This window comes from Engraulis encrasicolus, chromosome 6 (assembly GCF_034702125.1).
Source record: "Engraulis encrasicolus isolate BLACKSEA-1 chromosome 6, IST_EnEncr_1.0, whole genome shotgun sequence".
NCBI classification, from domain to species: domain Eukaryota; kingdom Metazoa; phylum Chordata; class Actinopteri; order Clupeiformes; family Engraulidae; genus Engraulis; species Engraulis encrasicolus.
Window position 1 is genome coordinate 28,123,395 of NC_085862.1, and position 21,068 is coordinate 28,144,462.

At 44.5% G+C, this 21,068-nt stretch overlaps 4 protein-coding genes across 5 annotated transcripts; 2 read left to right on the forward strand and 2 right to left on the reverse strand.

Annotated features, from left to right (window-relative positions):
* Positions 1-551: 551 nt before the first annotated feature.
* Positions 552-2,743, reverse strand: larp6b (La ribonucleoprotein 6, translational regulator b). The gene is made up of 4 exons (XM_063201166.1): positions 2,626-2,743; positions 2,369-2,482; positions 2,014-2,227; positions 552-1,852 (listed from the first exon to the last, which is right to left on the reverse strand). Exons 2-4 carry the CDS (start codon positions 2,479-2,481, stop codon positions 737-739), a joined length of 1,443 nt encoding a protein of 480 aa, XP_063057236.1. The 5' UTR covers position 2,482; positions 2,626-2,743; the 3' UTR covers positions 552-736.
* A 2,269-nt stretch (positions 2,744-5,012) lies between these two features.
* Positions 5,013-14,463, forward strand: lonp1 (lon peptidase 1, mitochondrial). Its single transcript, XM_063201158.1, has 18 exons — positions 5,013-5,579; positions 6,008-6,096; positions 6,207-6,326; positions 6,620-6,893; positions 7,630-7,691; positions 8,638-8,767; positions 9,053-9,136; positions 10,074-10,294; positions 10,550-10,688; positions 11,091-11,269; positions 11,364-11,451; positions 11,680-11,802; positions 11,954-12,070; positions 12,379-12,519; positions 12,628-12,793; positions 13,002-13,222; positions 13,539-13,703; positions 13,904-14,463. The coding sequence occupies exons 1-18, from the start codon at positions 5,013-5,015 to the stop codon at positions 14,063-14,065; spliced, it is 3,048 nt and encodes a 1,015-aa protein (XP_063057228.1). The 3' UTR covers positions 14,066-14,463.
* Positions 14,464-16,144: 1,681 nt separating this feature from the next.
* Positions 16,145-18,929, reverse strand: rpl36 (ribosomal protein L36). Of its 2 annotated transcripts, none has more exons than XM_063201176.1 (5): positions 18,915-18,929; positions 18,391-18,493; positions 17,749-17,843; positions 17,387-17,521; positions 16,145-16,264 (listed from the first exon to the last, which is right to left on the reverse strand). In XM_063201176.1, exons 3-5 carry the CDS (start codon positions 17,839-17,841, stop codon positions 16,175-16,177), a joined length of 318 nt encoding a protein of 105 aa, XP_063057246.1. In that variant the 5' UTR covers positions 17,842-17,843; positions 18,391-18,493; positions 18,915-18,929; the 3' UTR covers positions 16,145-16,174. The 2 variants fall into 2 exon arrangements, with proteins under 2 accessions (XP_063057246.1, XP_063057245.1); XM_063201175.1 differs by lacking the exon at positions 18,915-18,929 and adding an exon at positions 18,713-18,727.
* On the forward strand, positions 18,724-20,795 carry pigs (phosphatidylinositol glycan anchor biosynthesis, class S). The gene has a single exon (XM_063201165.1). It carries the CDS (start codon positions 18,813-18,815, stop codon positions 20,484-20,486), a length of 1,674 nt encoding a protein of 557 aa, XP_063057235.1. The 5' UTR covers positions 18,724-18,812; the 3' UTR covers positions 20,487-20,795.
* The last annotated feature ends 273 nt before the right edge of the window (positions 20,796-21,068 follow it).

Sequence of the window (21,068 nt, forward strand, 5' to 3'; positions counted from 1 at the left end):
GGGCAGGCCTTGTTCAAGGCATGAACTGAAGTGTGCTTCACTAAATGGCAATAGCGCCACTATCTATTTTCCCTCCGCTTGTCCTACCCACCCATTGTAGAGCTTTACATCTTAGCAGTAAAATAAGTGTAGTTAAGGGGTGTAACATACTCTTCACATGACTTGCTGTACTTATCTTATAATCTATGACTCAATGGGTCCATGTCAAACCACAGTAGTACCTCCCACCCTCTCCTTTAAAAGACTTGATTGTGACTTTATACATCGCTGATGCTCCCCGCCTCTGTGGAGGAAATCAGAGTTTCCCCGCTGGGCAGAGCAACTGTTGGGGTTCTTTCCCCCATTTAACATCCCGAATGAGAAAATGACCTTTGAATTGTGTTTTCGTGAGAAATTTGAGTTGGAAAAAAAAAAAAAAGACGCAATGTCCTCTTACCTTGCATCACGAGGTCACAAGTAAAAAGAGAGAACAGGAGGTGGTAGATTGAGTTGGACCCACAACCAAGTGACAGCTGCAATAAGCTCACAAAGTCAAGTCAGAAGGTTCAATATTAAAGTTAGGATTTTTTTTTATTTATTAATTCATAGAATAGAAAACTTTTCTCCCACCCACAGTGATTGACATAACACCCATATGAATTTCATACTTGATTTTTATGGTAAATAAAAAAAGTGCTTGGTGATTTATTTCCCCCCTCCCCTTGGCAAGAATTGCATGTTGCACAGAAAGCAATGCCTATCGCAGAAGGATCTTTCCTCTCCCAATGCAGTTGTAGAAGCCCTTGCTGCCATCGGGGCCAACTGGCTGACGCACCACCTCCACAGCATTGATGACCTTCTTCAGCTGGCCAGGTGACACAGAGCAAGTCTTATCCACGCCGAGAGACTGAGCGGCCGTTTTTCTGCGCTGGACCCACGGGCTTCCCACGAAAGCGGCACTATCCTGGGAGAAATCCCCGGAGCATTTGCTCCTGCTGAAGGAGGAGCTGTTTGAGTTGGGAGTGCTCACAAACTGAGGCGTTGCCAGCGGCGAAGTGCCATGGCTGCTGGAGAACAGCTTGCGCGGCGCCAGCGGGCTTCCGACGGGGCTGCACAGGGGCTCCCTGTAGGGGTCGTTGCGGCAGGAGGCCAGGCGGGGGATGGCTAGTGGGCTGCCATAGAGGGCCTGCGGGCGGGTGACCCTCCGGTTTGGACGGGGAGATGGCGGGGCAAAGTCGGACTCGGAGGAGCTGTAAAGCACAGAGTCCTCCAGGGTGTAAGGGTGGCGCTTGGCCTTGCGGTTGGGCTTCTTGCCACAGGGGTGCTTCACGCACTCCTCAGAGGACTCCTCTGCACCATCCTGGATGGAGGAGGTGGAGGCGCTGGGCTTGCGCGTGCCACGGCTGCCCAGGAGCACCACCCTCACGCCCTTCTTGCCCTGCTGCTCTTCGGTCTGCAGGGTCTTGTAGGCCTGGCGAGCTCCCTCAAGGTATTCGTACTCAACTACGGCGCACAGCTTGCGGCCCAGCTCGGTGTGTTTCTTGCTGAACCTCTTGAGCTCCACGGGCAGCTCCTTGCCCGGCCGCAGAATCCTGAGGGAGGAGATGGTGCCGTGGGCGCTGAAGAGGCGCATGGCTATCTCCATGAGGTCCTGTTGCTCCAGGTTTGGGGAGGCGTTCTCCTCCTCCTCCTCCTCGGTGGAGGTGCCCAGCAGGTTCCAAGCCAGCAGCAGCTTGGTGGTGGGGATGCACAGGAGCCATTCGGGCACGGGGGTCTTGCGGCGCACTTTGGTTGCCTCCTCGTTGACCTCTAGGTTCTCAGAGGCACGGGCAGCAGCCAATGTGGTGCGCCAGTCACGCGTCAACTCCCGGATCTAAAGGGCAAAGGTCAAGACTAGTTTCAGATAGGTCGGTCTCAGATAATTGACAAGGAATAAATGATCACTGGTTACATTATGTTCCAAAGTAGTAAAACTTATACAAAATGTAAAAGACAGATTAAACAAATCCGGGGTTTGTATGAAAAACAGCATACCTTTTTGAAAGATGTCAGCAACTTGAGGCTGACATAGCCCAACTTGTTCCTCTGCACATGTTTTAACAAAAATGCATCCTCAGCAAGGTTCTCATTTGACAGGTAAAATTCCAGCTGAGCAGTTATTTTCTGGCTCAGTTCAGCAGTCGGTGTAGACCAAGCATCCCCTTCCAAGCAGTCCTCCTCAAACACGTCAGTCAAGTCTGCAGAGCTCCTGATGAAAAGACATGGAAAGAGCTCTCCATTGTTCGACCTTTCAAACAATGCACATAGGCACGATGCGTCCACGGCGGCTACGTTTGGTTGTTGCGCTAGAATATCAATCATTAATTTGAAGATGTAGCCTATACCTTACCCATCCAAACTGTCATTCAGTCCATCATCGGTGGAGTGACGTTTAGAATCTGGAGATTGCTGTGAAGTATCATCTTCGCATTGAAAGACATCTGTGAAGGTAGGCGAGGACATGCTGCACGATAATAATAATAAAAAGAATCAAGTTACAAGACCAAATCAACTCGCCAAAGTCATCGACAATAGTTTCACAATCAAAATAATTTTACTCGACATTTGTTTGAGAATAACAGTCGGCAGGAATAAAGATAAACCTACCTGCTGCCTTAGGACGGTATACCCTCTGTCACCGCACCATTAGTTTTTGAGGTGGTTTGGCATGTTAATTGGAATTCGAACCAAAACTTTCCTTGCGTCATAATTGCTAAGTTGCGGCAGGTGATGCCGCGCTTGCGGGTTGCCATGGAGGAACGTCAGCGATGTTGCTGAATGGCAAGCATCTCTCCTAAACACAGCGTGCATGGGCAGACCTTCGGGCTACAATATGCATTATGATTGACCTTTTAACTGCTTAAATTTAGGCCTGTGTGTTGGGTGTAGCTCATCGTCACAAACTCTCCCTCATTCTGTAAATGAGTGCACTAGGCTAGATCAGAATGGACAATGCAAACAAGCAAATAAATAAATAAAACAAATCTTATCTTATCTTATCTTATCTTATCTATGTTCATCTAGACAATTTATTGCTCCATCTCGACCTTGAGCACTGTCCAGACAAGAACCCATTCGCTCCCTCTGTTTGTCTCACTAGGCCTAAAACTAAAAGTCCAATAGGCCACAATGCAGTTTATCCACTTCTAAATGGTAGCCTAATGAAAACCAGAGAAAATAGGGCGGTCATGCCTTTTTTTTAAGCTTTTGTAAGGCTTGTAAGCTATTGTATGTATATAAAATGAAATAATTCCCACCTTGACCAGAAAGAAGAAATTGTGTGGCCTTTCGCAGCTAGAAAGACGTTCAACAGGCCTGAAGAATTGGTTTTCTTGCAAGATGGTGTCCCCGCACATGCTCATGCAACTAACTCAACAGTGGTGTTCTCAGTTGCTTTTTGGCAAAGAGGAATGGGAACCAAACTCTGGACCTCAACCTGAACAAAACTTGCTGGCAGTGGCACTGGCATTTTGGGGGGCAGGTGCTCGAGGGGGCTGGGTGGGATGTGGAACTTCCGGCTACCTTACTTGGCAGAATCTATAGCCTATATTTTGGTGGGGCATTGTTGTCACATACTTTTGATAAGAATTTGCAGATGATAATGTCAACATGGACCACAGTGCATTGTGACTAAAAAAATCCAAAAATGAAGCTGTCAAAAAGGGCATTTTTGTTCACTAGGGCAAATGGGCAGGTGCTTTAGCACCACATTATCCGTATGTGCACGCCTATGCCTGCTGGGCTGCTGTCAACATTCTGGTCTGCCACATTCCACCACCACCATAAACAGGTGAATGCAAGGGCTATGCAGGAGAGGGGCAACATTGAGCCATACTAGCCTTTGAATAAGTGCATTCTGCTGCTCAATCTGAGGAGACGTTTTGTGTGGTGCACCGTTTGGGACACCCTGTACATACAACTCTCTCTCTCTCTCGCCGTAAAAGTCCTCCGAGGGCCGTACTATGAACATAAACCAGGATTTCCCCCTGCACTTTATAGGCCCATATTGAAGGCAGTCACCTTTAAAACAGACCCCACCTTCTCTGTGCCCCCGAATATAACTTAATTATATCGAGACATAGGTTCCCCACCCCTGTTTTTGGGAGATGTATGCATGTTCACTATACCAGGAGTTGTTATTGTTGTGTGTTATGTGTTGTTATTATGATGCAGTTCTTAACTAATGGGAATATTCTTAAGCTTTTTAAATTTATTTTGTTTACATTAGGCCTAGTTATTCTATTCAATTATTTATTTAGTTTTTCTATACTTTTCATGCCAACCTGCCACGGCCCCCAAGGGGCCCCGGGCGCCACTTTGAAAACCACTACACTATGCATCCAAGAACATGGAGCACATTGGGAAAGGGAATTATGATAACATGCACAGGTGATTTTGAAATGGTGTTTTTTTGCAGTTGACCTTGTTCCTTGGGCCCTCTGGGCAGGGTATGTTGTTTGGTAATCCACCCAGGGTGCGATTTGTTGGGGGGGATTGTCCCCTCTTCTGGTTTTGATATTGCCACTTTTTCTTCATAATTTTAATCACAGTTTAATTTAATTCCATTGCTTAAAATCTGAAGCATATCCCACCTTCTGGCTTTCTGACAAATCGCACCCTGAATCCACCCCTATGTAGTCAGTTGCAGAAACTTGGGATTTGGTTATCACAAGTTTGTTTGCAAATGGAAAATTGATTTGCAAATTGTCAAAGAAATTATCATTAAACTAAGTGTGACAGACTGCCTGAGCTAGTAATTCCTTTCCTCGTGTGGATAAAGGCTTCAATCGTTCTCTCCCCATTCAAATGTGTTTTGGTCTAGTCTATTCTTCAGACAGAAATAGTTACTAGCAGCACAAAGGTTTAGCCAAGTAAAAACACTGACAAAACCATTACAAAACCCAAAGGTGAATCAGTGGGAGGAGACGATTCAATGACGCAATCAAGCGTTGCCGGAAAATGCGCATGTGTGTCTAGAAAACTCCACAGCAAACATGGCGACCTACATGAGGATGTTAGGAGCGCTGAGACAGTTTCACAGAAGTGGGGTTACCATAGTTAAAAATTGCTCGGGCAACACCGGCCAGGTACTGAATGGTAGTTTTGGAGGAAATTCAGCCGCTACGTCAAGTAAGGTCACGGAACGCTGTTATTCCTCCTCAAATCTTATATGTAAACCATCCTTATGCAATGGCTCTCGTAACTCCAACATCTCATCAATGACAGCGGCGGCGGTGCGATGCGGTGGACCTAACAAATGGATAAGGAGTACAAGTGGTTTTGGATATACCACGGGGATTTCTGGACATGTCGGAGCCTCAGTGGGCTGTCAACAGAGGCGATACTTTTATGGAAACAGGGGGAGTGGGTTTTCAGAAGATGGAGCCGAAAGTAGTGGCGCTGGAGGAGGGGATGAGTCCAGTGGAGACGGTGGGACAGGTTATGGTTCTCCCCAAATGACTGCTTTGACACCCATGATGGTTCCAGAGGTCTTTCCTAATGTACCCCTCATCGCCGTGAACAGAAACCCAGTTTTTCCTCGATTCATCAAGATTATTGAGGTAAAACTTAATTTTGTGACATTTTGAGATACAGGGCAAACACACAAATTAATCCTGTCCCCAAATGACCTTGCTACTTACTGCACATTCGTTCGTATCTAGATGCATCAGGAAAAGAAACACAATGATGTAACCGGCAACTTGTTGAGTGCAGCGCCCTTTCTTGCTGGCTATTACATCAGCCATAGGGTTAAACCAATGCACGAGCTCTTGGCATTCCCAAGAAACAAATGTCCAATCGTTATCTCGAAAGTATGTAGTAGTAGGAACTGTGGATTTTTTTGATCTTACGTTACACATGTTTCAAGTGGTGTCACTGTGTGTGTTTGTTTTGCACAGTGATGTCTCCTCGTTCGAGGTTAGGGTAACCTTGTACTTTTATACAAATATAATGTATTGACATTGTTCCTATTGTTGTAATGTGACAGGTAAAAAATAAAGCTCTGATGGACCTGCTGAGGCGCAAGGTCAGACTGGCTCAGCCGTATGCTGGCGTTTTCCTGAAGAAAGATGACAGGTAAGGAAGGACTCTTTGCAAAAATGGCCCTAATTAATGGTATCACTTGGTCTTGCATGGCCCATTGTTCCTTCTCACATCTGTCACTGTATGATTTTGTCTCTACTCAGCAATGAGCAAGATGTTGTGGAGGACTTGGATGCCATCTACAACACTGGTACATTTGTGCAGATACATGAGATGCAGGACCTCGGAGACAAACTTCGCATGATTGTCATGGGGCATAGACGGTAATGGCTGTCATTATATTCATGTCATTGCAGTTTTGTGTAGTATGTTGGCTCATGGACCCTGAGTAAATCCCTGTTGTTTTAGTTTACATATAGAAACCATTGAACAATTTAAAAAAAAAAAAATTCTGACTGATAAACTATCTGTAGCTTTTTCAGTATTTCAATTCCATTTGTTCCATGTGTACCATAAAAGAAAGGGATTAAGATGTTGAGTATTAGTTCTAAATCTAATATGCTTAACCATGGCCAGTGTTAAACCATTGTGTTATTCATGTGCCTTTTGTTATTAGGATCCGTATTAACAAGCAGCTGGAGGTGGAGCCAGACGAACCCCCGTCTCCGGTGGAGTCCGAAGGGGAGGGAGGCCAGCCCAAGCCCCCGCGCCGCAAGCCCAAGCGCCCCCGCAAGGAAGGCAGCTCCCTGGCTGAGGCCATGGAGGACAGCGTCAAGAACGTGGATATGACCGTGGAGCCGGTCACGCTGCCGCCGGCCTCCTCAGACATCCTCATGGTGGAGGTGGACAATGTGCAGCACGAGGAGTTCCAGATCACAGAGGAAGTCAAGGTACCGAGCCCGGCCGTTAACACGGCAAAGAAAATTATGGCTGCATCTAGCGTCGATTTTATCTATTTAGGAAGTCAAGCTACTGGGGTGTTCCTAAGCTGTAATAACCAGTGCTGCGTAGAACCAGATGAACATTAAGGCAAAATGCTTTTGCTTGAGTTTCAATGTATTTCAACAAAAAAGTTCTAGAAGATTGATTGCCTGTGCTTGACTTTTACAGTGCATACAGCATTTCAGCATATTGTGTGTTATGCAGTGTTTTACAGGGTTACCACTGGTGCTTGAATTCCTTGAAGATACTTCAATTTCAATTAAGTGCTTTCAAGGTTGTGAAAAAGCTTGATTTTGTTTTGGTGAAATGCTAAATGCTTGAAATTTGAGTCAAGACAAACCCAATAAACCAAATAATAGAAATAAATTGTTAAGGTACATCAATTTTAGGGTGTCAAATGGCAAATCCCATCTGACATCTCACTACCTCAGATTTTTTATTAGAATGCAAGAAATTGCTTCTTAAAAACAAAAAAATGTCTAGGGGAGGACCCCCACACCCCCTTTCTGCGACCTATTAAAGGTGCTGGAAAACTGAAAATTTGGTGCTTGAAGGTGCTTGAAAAGTGCTTTCATTTGTTCATGAAAGAGGTGTGGGAACCCTGGTTTTAGGATTTAATTCCAGTTACTGCATTACACTGTATGAGTTAAGCATTGCTTCAATCTTAATCATGTTCCTCTTTAGGCATTAACTGCAGAAATTGTCAAGACTATTAGAGACATCATCGCCTTGAATCCTCTGTACAGGTGTGTAGAAATATCACTCTATACTCTATATCTATCTGTTTTTCAAATAAATGTTTGCATTCATATATGCCGATCCTATAATTACCTAGCCTGGTTCACACCAGACGGTGTGTGTGTAGCTTCGGCGCCTCCTGGCGGAGCAGAGCTACACACACTACCGTCTGGTACACAGCCATAGAGCACACTCCATCTCCAGCCGGAAAATAGACGTAGCATTTATTGTTTCTGCGCGGCCTCATCACCAAAAAAATCCTTCAAAAACCTTCCTGTTAATCTCTGAAGAGTCAATATAGTCTATAATCTGCCCTGTGATTCCTCAATGCGAGCTGCTGTTGATATTGAAGCAATAAATGCTCAGTCTATTTTCTGGCTTGAGCCACCGCATGCTTTATGGCTGTGTACCAGACGGTAGTGTGTGTAGCTCTGCTCCGCCAGGAGGCGCCGAAGCTACACACACACACTGTCTGGTGTGAACCAGGCTAATAATTACCTGGCCTCACAACCAGTTTGTCACTCTGCCCGCAGTGTTTTGAGTCGCCTGAGTGTGCCGCCAAAAAAACACATCACATGCAACTAGCTTTGGCGAAGGGTCTAGGTTGACATCTCTGAGTGGTATTCCAAGAACATGGTTAAGTGATAAACCTGTCTAAGTTAACCTACAGGAACTCGTACACCTGCAAATAGATAACCCACTGGTGTCATTTAGTTAAAGAAAATGAGTCCAGGCTCTTCTAACCACGATTTACCACAGGGAAGTGTGCATTTCTTAGATGCAATTTCATGCATTTTAATGCATTTTAATCAACCAGGTGTCCGGCTTAATGCTGTGCCGGACACCGGACAAGGCACTGAAAAGACGGACGGTCTGTCCTGAAGATGGACGTCTGGCCACCCTATTTGCCATTTTCACTGAATATTTCCCTGATTGCTCTTGTTTGTCCTGTAGAGAGTCCGTGCTGCAGATGATGCAGGCTGGCCAGCGGGTGGTGGATAACCCCATCTACCTCAGCGACATGGGAGCTGCTCTCACCGGGGCCGAGTCCCACGAGCTTCAGGATGTCCTGGAGGAGACCAATGTAAGTGGCTCAATATGGCTGCGCTGTAGCGCAACAGAATTTCAACATTTGTTTAAGGGCTCAGGTCATGACAGAGTGATAAGCTGAAGAAATGGTCATATGATGATATACTTTTATTTCTTCCAACATTTCACTCTGACCTGAGTTAAGACAAATTAGACTGCATAAAAAAACTTTCAGAGGGCTCTGGAAATGTTAAGTATTGAAGTAGATGTTTGACATTTGTTGTAAGTGAGGATTTTGAAGAATTGTAATGTAATATCTACCTTTACTTTGCTTCTGCAGATTCCCAAAAGGTTGTATAAGGCATTGTCTTTGCTAAAGAAAGAATATGAACTGAGCAAGTTACAACAGCGGCTGGGAAGGGAGGTAAGTGTCTTTTCTGCTGTGGTTTCATACTCTGACCTTGACTTTGACCTTGGCAAGGACACAGTGGGTTTACATACAGTGTTGAATCTCGCCCTCAAACCCGTGCCTGCAGTTCACCTAGGGAGCGCTGTCGAGACAGCAGAGGTCATAAGGCTGGCGCTAATAACTGACAATTGTGCTCGCTGTCTGCTGAAACTTGACAATATTACTGTAAGTTCTGTGAAACCAATGTGGATTTCAATTAAATGTACAATAACATGGGAGTTATGTCCTTCTGATTTCCTACAGCTTTGGCATTTATGAGTCAGGCTCCGCTAGCATCTTGCTAACAAAATTGCTTTACGGCCGTCGTGATCACAGCAATGCAGCTGGCCGACCAATCCAAACGCAGTGTGTGAAGCCACTCGTGACGTCATATTGACAATAAAGACGTATTTTACAAAGATCCAGCAAGTTTAAACATTCAAACTAACTGCTGTTTGAAAGGATAATCTATCCTGCCTTTTGGAAAAATAAAATGAAACGATGATACCAATTCTCTCCCAAAGCAATGGCAGCATCGTGGTTGAGCTCCATGGGACCACATTCATTTCAACAGCCTCTGCGCTCCTTGGCGCTCCTCTGCGCTGTCTGGATGGCGCCACTTAGTGGACAGTACCACCCGGAAAAAGTAGCGAGATTGCTCTCTCGTACTACCCATAAACACTCTCTGGTAAGGCTGTCTAGTCCTCCTCAAGGTCATGTGAGGCTCATTAACTATTCCTGACCATTCTCATCTAAGATTCAATTAGTGTTGAATATTAAAAAGGAAGAAAAATAATTGTGACGCTTTTTACATTTTTAAATTTACTTTGAGTAGAAATGTCTGTTTTGCTTGAGGAAATATTTAGTGTTGAAATGAAATTGCAGGATCTATTTTTTCCTTGTTGTTTTGTAGGTGGAAGAGAAGATCAAGCAGACCCACAGGAAGTACCTCCTGCAGGAGCAGCTGAAGATCATTAAGAAGGAGCTGGGCCTGGAGAAGGAGGACAAAGACGCCATTGAGGAGAAGTTTAGGGAGCGACTGAAGGAGAGAGTGGTGCCGCAGCACGTCATGGACGTCATCAATGAAGAACTCAACAAGCTTGGCTTGCTTGATAATCATTCCTCTGAGTTCAAGTTAGTGTTTTTTTTTACTTTTAATATTAAATGTACATTTCCATTGGGATATGGTGTTTGGCCTTCCTTCCTTCCTGTCTTTCTTTCTTTCTTTCCTTATTTCCTTCTTTCTATCTGTCTGCCTGTCTGTCTTTGTCTTTTTATGCTTCCCATTTTCTGCAGTGATAGAAGTTAAGGGTGAAACGGTAATGAGTGACATCATTTGACATCATGTGTCACATGTCTTTTCTTTTGGCTCTTTTGGTAATCCTCCAGTGTTACGCGTAACTATTTGGACTGGCTGACCTCCATGCCCTGGGGAACTAACAGCACTGAGAACCTGGAGCTGGGCCGAGCCAAAGAGGTGCTGGAGGAGGATCATTATGGGATGGATGATGTCAAGAAGCGTATTCTGGTAAGAGCTGCTCTCATATACTGTACTTGCAATTTTCAGTGTTGCCGCGGTAGACCATTGATATCCTGTAACGTTTAAGAAGTATTCATTTATCAATTAAAAAGTTGTGTTAAAAAATATGTCATAGGGGCCTTGCTGTGGCTCAAGTGGTAGGGCACTGTACTGCTGCACCTGTGACCCGAGTTCGATTCCGGCCCGGGTCCTTTACTGACCCCATCTCTCTCCCACAAGCTTATTGTCCATATCCTCACTGTCCTATCACACAATTAAAGGCAAAAAGCCCCCCAAAAAATAAAAATCGTCATGGGATGTAAGTTTTTTTGTGAGGTGTTCCTAATGTATTTTCAGTCAGTCAAGTGAAATTAATTTTATTTGTAACTTGTAATAATATTTTCTTCACAGGAATTCATTGCGGTGAGCCAGTTGCGGGGCAGCACCCAGGGCAAGATCCTGTGTTTCTACGGCCCCCCGGGTGTAGGGAAGACCAGTATCGCCCGCTCCATCGCACGGGCACTCAACAGGGAATATTTCCGTTTCAGTGTTGGCGGTATGACTGATGTTGCTGAAATTAAAGGTCACAGGTGGGCAGTGCTTCCACTACATATGAAGTTAATGACCACACGTAAGTGTGTGATGTACTGTAGTAGTGATCTATAACAACTTTTGTCTTTGCAGGAGGACATATGTCGGTGCTATGCCAGGCAAAATCATACAGTGTTTGAAGAAGACGAAAACTGAAAACCCTCTGGTGCTAATTGATGAGGTACTTCATTTATATACTCTTTTGAAAGTCGCTTTGGTTATAAAGCGTCTGCCAAATGCAATGTAATGTAATGTAATAATGTAATATGAGGTTCATATTATTCATGAGGTACTTTATTCATACATTATTATGAGGTTGCTTTGCAGTTGAAAGATTTGCACTTACACCTACAATGATTATACCAAATCATTTTGGATACCCAACACTGTCACGTGGTTGTGCTACTAGGTTGACAAAATTGGACGAGGTTACCAAGGCGACCCCTCCTCTGCGCTTCTGGAACTTCTGGACCCAGAGCAAAATGCAAACTTCCTGGACCATTACCTTGATGTGCCTGTGGACTTGTCCAAGGTATATTATATTATTAGGGGCTCATTGAGATTGTATTCTGTTCTATTTTAATTTATTTGGTTGTACTGTATGTGTTGTCTCTTACTGTAACAGTTCCAAACATGTTTGTTACTAGCACTGTCGTTATCATGTCTCTCTTTTCCATATCTAGGTTTTGTTTATTTGTACCGCCAATGTGACTGACACCATTCCAGAGCCCTTGAGAGATCGCATGGAAATGATAAATGTGTCTGGATACGTAGCTCAGGAGAAACTAGCCATTGCAGAGGTGAGGCTTTCAAAATGTTGTACCACGCACTGATGATGGCTTAAGAGCCGAAACACGTCTGCTTGTGGACATGGTGGTAATTTATAAATAAATAATGAGACGTAGCTTGTGAGTGCAGATTTTTTGTCTTTAAGTTCATACCTTTTATCGCATACCCAAAGTCATAAATTTTTTCCCAGAAGTTGCACGCGTCCTCTGACAAACTGTCAAAATGTTGAACATTTCCTCTCATCACATTGCCAACGACAGTTGAGGTGTCCTCCCCCCATCCCTAGAATAACATTGAAACCACACATCTCTCCTTACAGAAATATCTAGTGCCTCAACTACGAATTCTGTGTGGACTGGATGAGGAGAAGACTGAGATCTCATCGGATGCTTTGAGTGTTCTCATTAGGCAGTATTGTAGAGAGAGTGGAGTAAGGAACCTTCAGAAGCAAGTGGAGAAGGTAATGTCAATTCACTAAGATCTAACAAAATCAGACATTTTCTGACTGTATTTTGCACACTGTAAAAAAAACCTAAATGTTGATGGTTGTTCTTGTTTTTTTGTAAAGGTTTTCCGCAAAGTAGCATTCCGTATTGTGAATGGAGAGGAGACCTCAGTGAAGGTCACGCCTGACAACCTGCAGGACTACGTTGGGAAGCCCATCTTCACTGTGGATCGCATGTACGACGTCACACCCCCAGGTGTTGTCATGGGATTAGCTTGGACAGCTATGGGTAAGGAAAACAAATGACATCCATTGCACAATTTACCCATGATGCAACTCTTGTGAACAAATCAAAATGGATCTTTCAGAAAACTTAAATTCTAACGAAAATAAAAAGCACAATCACAGCCTTAGTTTTAGGTTAATTCAGTTAACTCTACAACATTGCAATGTGTCATTTTGTAGCTAATTAATTTTCATGCTTCTGTCTTGTATAGGTGGCTCTACACTCTTTATCGAGACCTCTCTAAGGCGGCCTAGAGACCGCTCGGCTAAAGACGGACCAAGTGAGGGATCGCTGGAGGTGACGGGCCAGCTAGGAGATGTGATGAAGGAGAGCGCCAAAATTGCCTACACCTTCGCCCGGGCCTTCCTCATGAAGCAGCAGCCAGACAACGACTTCCTAGTCGGCTCTCACTTACACCTGCACGTCCCAGAGGTATGGCTTACGTCACACTGAACACTATAATTCCGAGGTTAAAATGGTTTTACTGTTTTATTTGTGCAACAGCAGGTTGTGGATGTTGTAAATTAGAAGCTAGTCAAGTTTAGTCTGCTTAAAAAAACTGAGTGTCAGTGTTTTATGTAAGCTTTTGTACAAGCACAATAGTGTATATAAAACCAGCTTGGGACAGCTATGATTTAAGTTCATTTTCAATTATGCTTCATATTGCTTCCTCTTTGTTCAGCTTTTTACCATGTACTAGTGTACCATCTCCTGGAAAACTTTTGTTGTCCCGATATTTCTCTCCCAGGGAGCAACTCCTAAAGACGGGCCCAGTGCTGGTTGCACCATAGTGACGGCTCTGCTGTCCCTGGCCTCTGACACGCCAGCACGTCAGAACATTGCCATGACGGGAGAGCTGTCCCTGACTGGCAAAATCCTCCCCGTGGGGGGAATCAAGGAGAAGACCATTGCTGTGAGTTGAAAAAGGGGCGGGGGAGATGTTTCTAACAGTAACTGAATATACTATAAAAGATTTCTTGTGCTTAGTGTGCGTACAGTTATTCATCATCATATGATGATATCCATCATAAAACCCCATACCAACAACATAGCATCTTGTGATTGAGCAGTCTCTTACCCAAATATCACTGACCAAATAAATAATCTTTCCAGGCCAAGAGGGCTGGTGTGACTTGCATCATACTGCCAGAGGAAAACAAAAAGGACTTCTCCGACCTTCCCGACTACATCACTGAAGGCCTGGAGGTGCATTTTGTTCAACACTATGAGCAGATTTACAAGATTGTTTTCCCTGTCCATGAACAGTCCAACTGAAGCACCGAACTGGCTGTAGCCACAGATTTCTTTTTTTTATATCCAATGAAAAGATGCCATGGCGTACCCCCTTGAGGTCAATGATTGCAGTTAGCTGATGGCTAGACGCTGCCGTCATGAGTTTGTTTTGAGGAGTGTTTCTAAAGGATGCCACCAGGTGTGAGGACATGCATAGGCCATAGGGGAATAGGTTGGCAGCTCATCTATTCAAATTCTTTAAGATCCTCATGCGACAGTCAGCTGGATCATGTTATTGCTGCCGCGCAGCCTCAACAAAGTCTTTTTTTATTTACAGATGTTGCATATAATAATGGAACCAAATCGATATTGCTGATTCTTTGAATTGTTGAAATGTTACATTGACTTCGGAGTTAAAGCACTAATTTAAAGAAATGAAATGTGTTGCCTTTTTATTTCAAAATACTGAACTTAATGTGGTTTCACCTAATACTACTGGTAGTACCAGTTAGTGATTTTTGCACAATAGTATTGCATGTAAATGAATCAGACCTTATTTACAGATCCTGGCCATATAATTAGAATATCATGAAGTTGATTTATATCCATAATTTCATCAATAATGTTTAATAATAGGGATGCACTATCCGCACCCGATACTGCTCATTATACTCGCCGATACCAGGAACGATACAGCTATTAAACAAAACAATGCAAAATCTTGTCACGTTCTGTGGACTTAATTTAGCATGGAAAAAAAGTGCCACCTCATACATTTACTAACATTTAAATCTACATGGAAATGGACAATAAAAATATCACAGGTGGAAAAAAACAAGGTTATGCATTTATTTTTATTGTATTTTGGTGGTAAAAGGTATCGGTAAGTACACACATTAATGGACTTGTACTTGTATCGGTTTTCAAAAAAGTGGTATCAGTGCATCCCTAATTTTTAACTTTCATGGATTGTAGATGCGTTGCCCACATTTTGAACTATTCCAGTCATTTATTTTTTACATATATCTTCCAGGAATTCACAATATTAGAATATTGTAATCATTTTCCTCAGAAAAAATAGGGTCCAGTTCAGTTGAAATTTGGTACTTTCTACATAACATGTTCAATACTTTCTAACCGTCTTTGCCTTATTGAAGTCAATGGCAGGAGCATTGCATGGGCGTTATGGAAGCCCAGATATCCTTGATGCTTTGCGGTCAGCTGTTTTTGTTCGTTTGATCTGGTGACCCACACTTCATTCTGAATATACATGGGTTCGCCATGTTTGTTAACACCATGTTGTGAGGAGAGGTTGAGTTCCGCGCAGTCCGGTTAAATCAAAAGGTTAGAACACATACCCCATAGATTTCCATGCCACGTTTTGGGTTCAGTTGTGAATTTGTAGTGTTTTGCTCGCCCTGACATACTAACTGCAATGGCTATTACTCCCTAATAGGGATAGTTTATGTAAAATTTACACTTCACCATTTGTCCACATCAGAAATGCATTTTTAACTGAAATTCTTGAAATTACTACAGTATCAACTCCTGCAAAAGTGCAACAATTTAGACATCACTGCAGTGGGTAAAGCCCACTGATCTATACATACGTCAGTAGTAAAACCTGAATTTGATGGCACTGCATAACCCAGGTCAGTATTCCAGAGAAGAATGTACATATTGCTTTTCAAAGCATCTTTGCGATGCAACAGGACCAACTAAGCACTGCTGAGTACACAGGCAGGGTAACATCAGGTTTTCGGTCACCCATGGCTACCATTTTTAAAGCAGATGCACCTAGATTAAATACGGTAGTATATTCTTAAAACCTTCAATGGAATCAGGAATCAAACCATTCTAAGGTTATCACAGCACATTTAATTACAAATACATTGCAGATACTACACCTGGAACTTTCAGATGAGGAGTAGATGACAGAATATTAGATGAAACAGTTAAGCTGTTAGATTCACCTTGGCATTTAAGACATGTTTAGAATGTATGACATGCCTGAATTACAAGACTTCACTTATGTAGACCGAACTTTGAATACGACACTGCACCCATGCTTGAACACAGGCATCAAGACTTTAAATAAAGACAAACACTACAAGCGTGACATCAATTATACAAATTGTCCTTTATTCCACTTTACTCCTTCTTGGCAGCAGCCTTTCTCATGGCAGCCAGGATGGTGCTCAGTTCTTCCCTCTTTCTCTTAGCGCGGATGTGAGTTCCCACCTGCAAAGGAAAAACAAAACACACAGGCACTAGGTCAAACCTCTGAGGAGATCAAATCAAACTCTGTATTAAGATGTTTGATGAACTTCTACTTAGGTTGTTGTAAACACACTGAGATGGAGACGGGCAGCACAATACTTTCACTTGTGAAAACTGCTGTACACTCAACTTGAATGCAGTATTGTATTAAAAGGAATTGTTTGAAGGTCAGTAGACCGAAACGTTGCATTAAACCATGCAAATGTGAACAGTATGCGGGAGCTTTCTTTGCTTTAGTATTGTATTTTTAAAAAATGATGTTACATTACACTTAAATGACGCTTTTCACCCAAAGCGACTTAGTTATTTTCAGGGTAATAGTTACAATCCCTGGAGCAGTACAGGGTTGGGTGCCTTGCTCAGGGGCACATCAGCCATGGGTGGAGGTGTAGGGAAAGGTAGGGGTGGGATTTGAACCTGCAATCCCTCTTGGCCACCTCTGTAATCATTACACCACAGCTGCACCAAAGCTTCAACTTAGGCCTTCAGTCATCTCAAATGTTTGAAATAACACTGATTAAGGTAACCCTTTACAACAACTCTCACTATCCCAACTGTCGTCACGTCTGCACAACTTCACTTGTTCACACCCTATAGACCCAGTCCGCACCTCTCGCCCACCAATGAAACTGCTCGTTTTCCCCTCCGTATGCGCCGCTGATCACTGCCAGTCATTGGACATATTGACCAGCCACTTCATGCAGCGGGTGGAGCAAACATGGGGGAAAGCCAGCAGAATCATGAGCGGGCACAGAGTTGCCAACTGGGTCTATGGGTTAAGATTAGGGACGAATTAATACTCCATGGGCCCCGACAGCAAGAAAGGCCCTCCATGGGTGTTGATAATTTACATGAAGACTGGTTTTCAAGCCAGAAATTTAACACCAGCATGTTCAGGCTTGTTAAATGCAATATTTAACGCAGTGCAAGAAATAGAGGCTTAGGCTTCGGGGGCCCCTTAGTTCTTGGTCCTGGGCCCGACCGGCCCGTGCGGTAAACCATTCTTGATTATGGCATCCTTTTAATTCCCCAGCTGCACAATGGAGCAGAATTAAGCATGATAGATCAAAAGAAATAGCATACCCTCTTCTTGATGAACTTCAGGGCACGCTTATCCTTGGACACCTTCAGCAACTCCATAGCGCGCCTCTCGTAGGGGGCAAAGCCACACACCTCGCGGATCATGTCACGCACGAACTTGGCATGCTTGGTCAGTGTCTGGAAAGCACACAAACAGGTACACACCACCTCATTAATTCACAAGCCCAAAGAGTCCAGTTGTTTACAAAGCAACCGATCGCATGGCATAGCCAGAATGAAAGGAAACGAATGTGCAGACATGAATTCACGTGAGAGAAGATAGCGAGGCACAAAACAAACCGCTCTTCACGTCATTTCACCAGTGTTGCTAGCAACTCAAAAGACAGGCATGACCAGATTCTTACCCCTCTCCTACGGCTGTGTTTCGGCTTTGCGACGTTTTTGGTCACCGGGTGGCCTTTGTTAAGGCCCACTGCCATGGGGTACCTGATGGCCATCTCTGTGAAAACAAGCGGAGGTTAGAAAGGGTAACATGCAATCATGCTAACCAAAGCAACAGACCGAAGAGCAACTAACAAATAAAATGTGCAGGCATATCTACGGCGCTAAGTATTTTACATCCAACCTGACACCATGCTCCCCACTGCATAGCATCATAAGAAGGAAGCGAGCTACCACCAGCACAACGGCAAAAGGTAGACTACTACCATTTAGTATGTCGCTGGCCTCTTACTTCATGTTAGAACACCAAACTTACAACCGAACACCACAAAACGCCACAATATAGGCGTATTGTAACACCACAGAAACGCTGGGCCGAAACTGTTATTTAATGGGAACGCACCAGACGTGTTGAGCTGACCAACACAACCAAGCTTCCAACCCATGATTATTCAACATTATGTGACATTAGCTGCGAAATATTAAACACATCAACTCAGAAATGTGTCCGGATTATATTGTTACTATTTGTGTGGAAACAACACATATGATGGCAAAGATTTATTTAAGATTTCAAGTTACACATACAAATACTGATTTCATACCTGCTTCTCTAATGGCGTCCAAACCGGAAGGAACGTTTGTCGTCGGAAGCTGCGACTTCTAGCCTCGCGGAGAGGGACTCGAGTATTTACCACAGCGCCATCCCTTGGTAGGAAAGTCAAGGTTGATGCATGCACTTGAAGTGAAATTTGTAAGAAAATAAGGACAAATTTGGACAACCAAAGTCGTTCAAGCAGAACATATTTTAAAAAGATATGTTTATGATATTATAAGTACATATTAAATGGAATGGATGACAGTATTGGTAAAATAAACCCTCAATGAAAGACTACAACCCCCACAATGCAATCTACCCCTCCGTACAGGAAGTGTTGTGCCCAGGAAACAAGCTGCTGTCAAAACGGAGTGAACAACAGTCTGAATGAAAAACAGAGTTGTTAGATAAAATACTAATACTGGATCAATGGATCTGGAAAAGCAACGTGGACGGAATGCTGCGCTTGCAATAGCTGCAGTAGTCGTCATTGTTGGGATTCCTCTGTGGTGGAGAACGACAGAGACCTACCGTGCATGGCTACCGATGACACAAATTCGTGAACTGGATTCATTGCATCTTTGTCTTACTGTGGAAGTGGAGGTAGTGTTTGCTCAGGGCACACTGGCACCTGATCATCAAAAGAAGCTTCCACTGAGTCAGGTACGTGAACAAGACCACCATGTGGACACTGAAACAAACCTCAAATACAGATATGAGACTAAGTATCGAACAGCCACGATCATGGAGGAAGACGCCCTCAACCAGCCAACCCCAGCAGAGGCGGACACTGCCTTACACATTCTGAGCGAGAGTGCATGTGGCTCTGTGGTTGTGTATGTTTTACCAGCATCTTCCAATCTGTTAGCAGAAGGTGTAAATGTATTTGTAGGACTGAAAAGGACAGCACTGGTCACATTTGAACAGCGAACAGGACCACTGCAGGCGGTTCTCTCTGCTATAGATGCTGAGGTAGAGCCAGTGCTGCAGACCATGTCGTTTGGACACCGGGACATCATCGCAGCGCTAAGCAACCGCATCCGATTGGCCAAGTTGAGCAAGGAAAGCCTGGTGGACAGCATGAGAGCTTTCAAGTCCAGCCCCGGCTATGAGATCACGTTCAGTCTGCTCAACCCCAGCCCCCAGTATCACAAGGTGCAGTGGGACATCGAGGGCGCGGTGCAGCAATACATCCAGCCTCTGCTGGACAAGATGGCCCCCGTGTCCAATTTCTCCGTGGACTCTCAGATTCTCTACTACGCCGTCCTGGGCGTGAACCCTCGCTTCGACAAGACGGCATCGGCCTTCACGCTCAGCGCCGACAGCCTGGCCCACGTCATCAACCCGGTGGAGGCCCGGCTGGGCTCCAACGCCGCCTCCTCCAACCCCGTGCTCAACTTCCTGCTCTACGTCCCGGACCCCCAGCACTCCCCGCTCATCATCCGCGACCACCGGGGCCAGGGGGTGTCCACCAACGCCTTCCACAGCCCTCGCTGGGGCGGCATCATGGTCTACAACGTCAACGACATGTACGACAAGGACACCGCCAGCCTACCGGTCAACCTGAACATCGACATGAGCAAAGTCATGGGCGTGTTCCTGGCCCAGCTCAGGCTGCTGCTGGGGGTCCACCAGGTGCGGCCCCCCAAGGGCTTCGAAGTGCAGGGCCCGGGCAACGCAGGGGTGGCCGATTGGGAGCTGGATCGACTCCTGTGGAGCCGCAGCGTGGAGAACGTGGCCACGGCCAGCGCCACCATCACCTCCCTCTCCCAGCTGCTGGACGAGATCGGCAACATTGTCATCAACGACAACATCGCGCAGCAAGTGCTGAACGCCGTGACCGCCATACAGGCGGCCATCGCTGAGCTGGAGGCAGGGAACCTGGCCTTTGCCCTGCAGTACAGCAGAGAGGCCATCTTGGCCTCCGAATGTGCCTTCTTTGACCCGTCCCTGCTGCATCTCCTCTACTTCCCAGACGACCAGAAGTTTGCCATCTACATCCCTCTCTTCTTGCCCATGTGTGTGCCAATACTGCTGTCGCTGCTGAAGATTGTGAGTGAAGTGAGGCAAAAGAGGGCAGAGAAAAACGCCAAAAAAGACTAACACTAAGAAGGGAAACTCAGAGACTAACATGGTTACACTTGTTTGCAGAGACGTTTTTTTTATTGTTTGTACAGTTTTGTCCCCTCAGGTATTATGCACTGATTGATTGAAGACACTGAAGATGGGCCTAATAAAATTGTCTGGTGAATGGGACTCACTCTGCAACTAGTTACTGCTAAGTTATTGGGACGGGTGAATGTTTTGTTGAAGTCAATGAATTGTTTTAAATGAGATTGTGCGGAGCCCTTATGTCACTGAGCTAAAGTGATGAAGTCAGAAGAAATTTTCAATAAAAGCTGAAGATTGTGATGACTGAATTCATGACGTCTTTAAAATATACAAGAGAAACATTGAGCTCTATAACATTTTAGTTGCAAAAAGGTAATCTAGATGGTATAGCAAAGAATCAGGACCATAATACACACATCTATTTACATCAATCAATCAATCAATCAATCAATCAAAATGACTTATACCAACATGCCTGATGCTTTAATCCAAAGCAACTTGCAGTTCTTGAATGGTAATGGTTTCAGTCCCTGGAACAATAACAAAGGGGAGTTATGTACCTTGGTCAAGGGC

Bases quoted from the DNA above. Each gene is read 5' to 3' on its own strand.
- larp6b (XM_063201166.1), bottom strand. From the start codon at position 2,481: ATGTCCTCGCCTACCTTCACAGATGTCTTTCAATGCGAAGATGATACT. The intron at 2,228-2,368 runs GTAAGGTATAGG...TCTTTTCATCAG, and splicing joins CTGAATGACAGTTTGGATGG to GAGCTCTGCAGACTTGACTG. The intron at 1,853-2,013 runs GTATGCTGTTTT...TTTGCCCTTTAG, and splicing joins TGCTGACATCTTTCAAAAAG to ATCCGGGAGTTGACGCGTGA.
- lonp1 (XM_063201158.1), top strand. From the start codon at position 5,013: ATGGCGACCTACATGAGGATGTTAGGAGCGCTGAGACAGTTTCACAGA. The intron at 10,689-11,090 runs GTAAGAGCTGCT...TTTTCTTCACAG, and splicing joins ATGTCAAGAAGCGTATTCTG to GAATTCATTGCGGTGAGCCA. The intron at 11,452-11,679 runs GTACTTCATTTA...TTGTGCTACTAG, and splicing joins CTCTGGTGCTAATTGATGAG to GTTGACAAAATTGGACGAGG.
- rpl36 (XM_063201176.1), bottom strand. From the start codon at position 17,841: ATGGCCATCAGGTACCCCATGGCAGTGGGCCTTAACAAAGGCCACCCG. The intron at 17,522-17,748 runs GTAAGAATCTGG...TGTGCTTTCCAG, and splicing joins AACACAGCCGTAGGAGAGGG to ACACTGACCAAGCATGCCAA. The intron at 16,265-17,386 runs GTATGCTATTTC...TTTCCTTTGCAG, and splicing joins TGAAGTTCATCAAGAAGAGG to GTGGGAACTCACATCCGCGC.
- pigs (XM_063201165.1), top strand. From the start codon at position 18,813: ATGGATCTGGAAAAGCAACGTGGACGGAATGCTGCGCTTGCAATAGCT.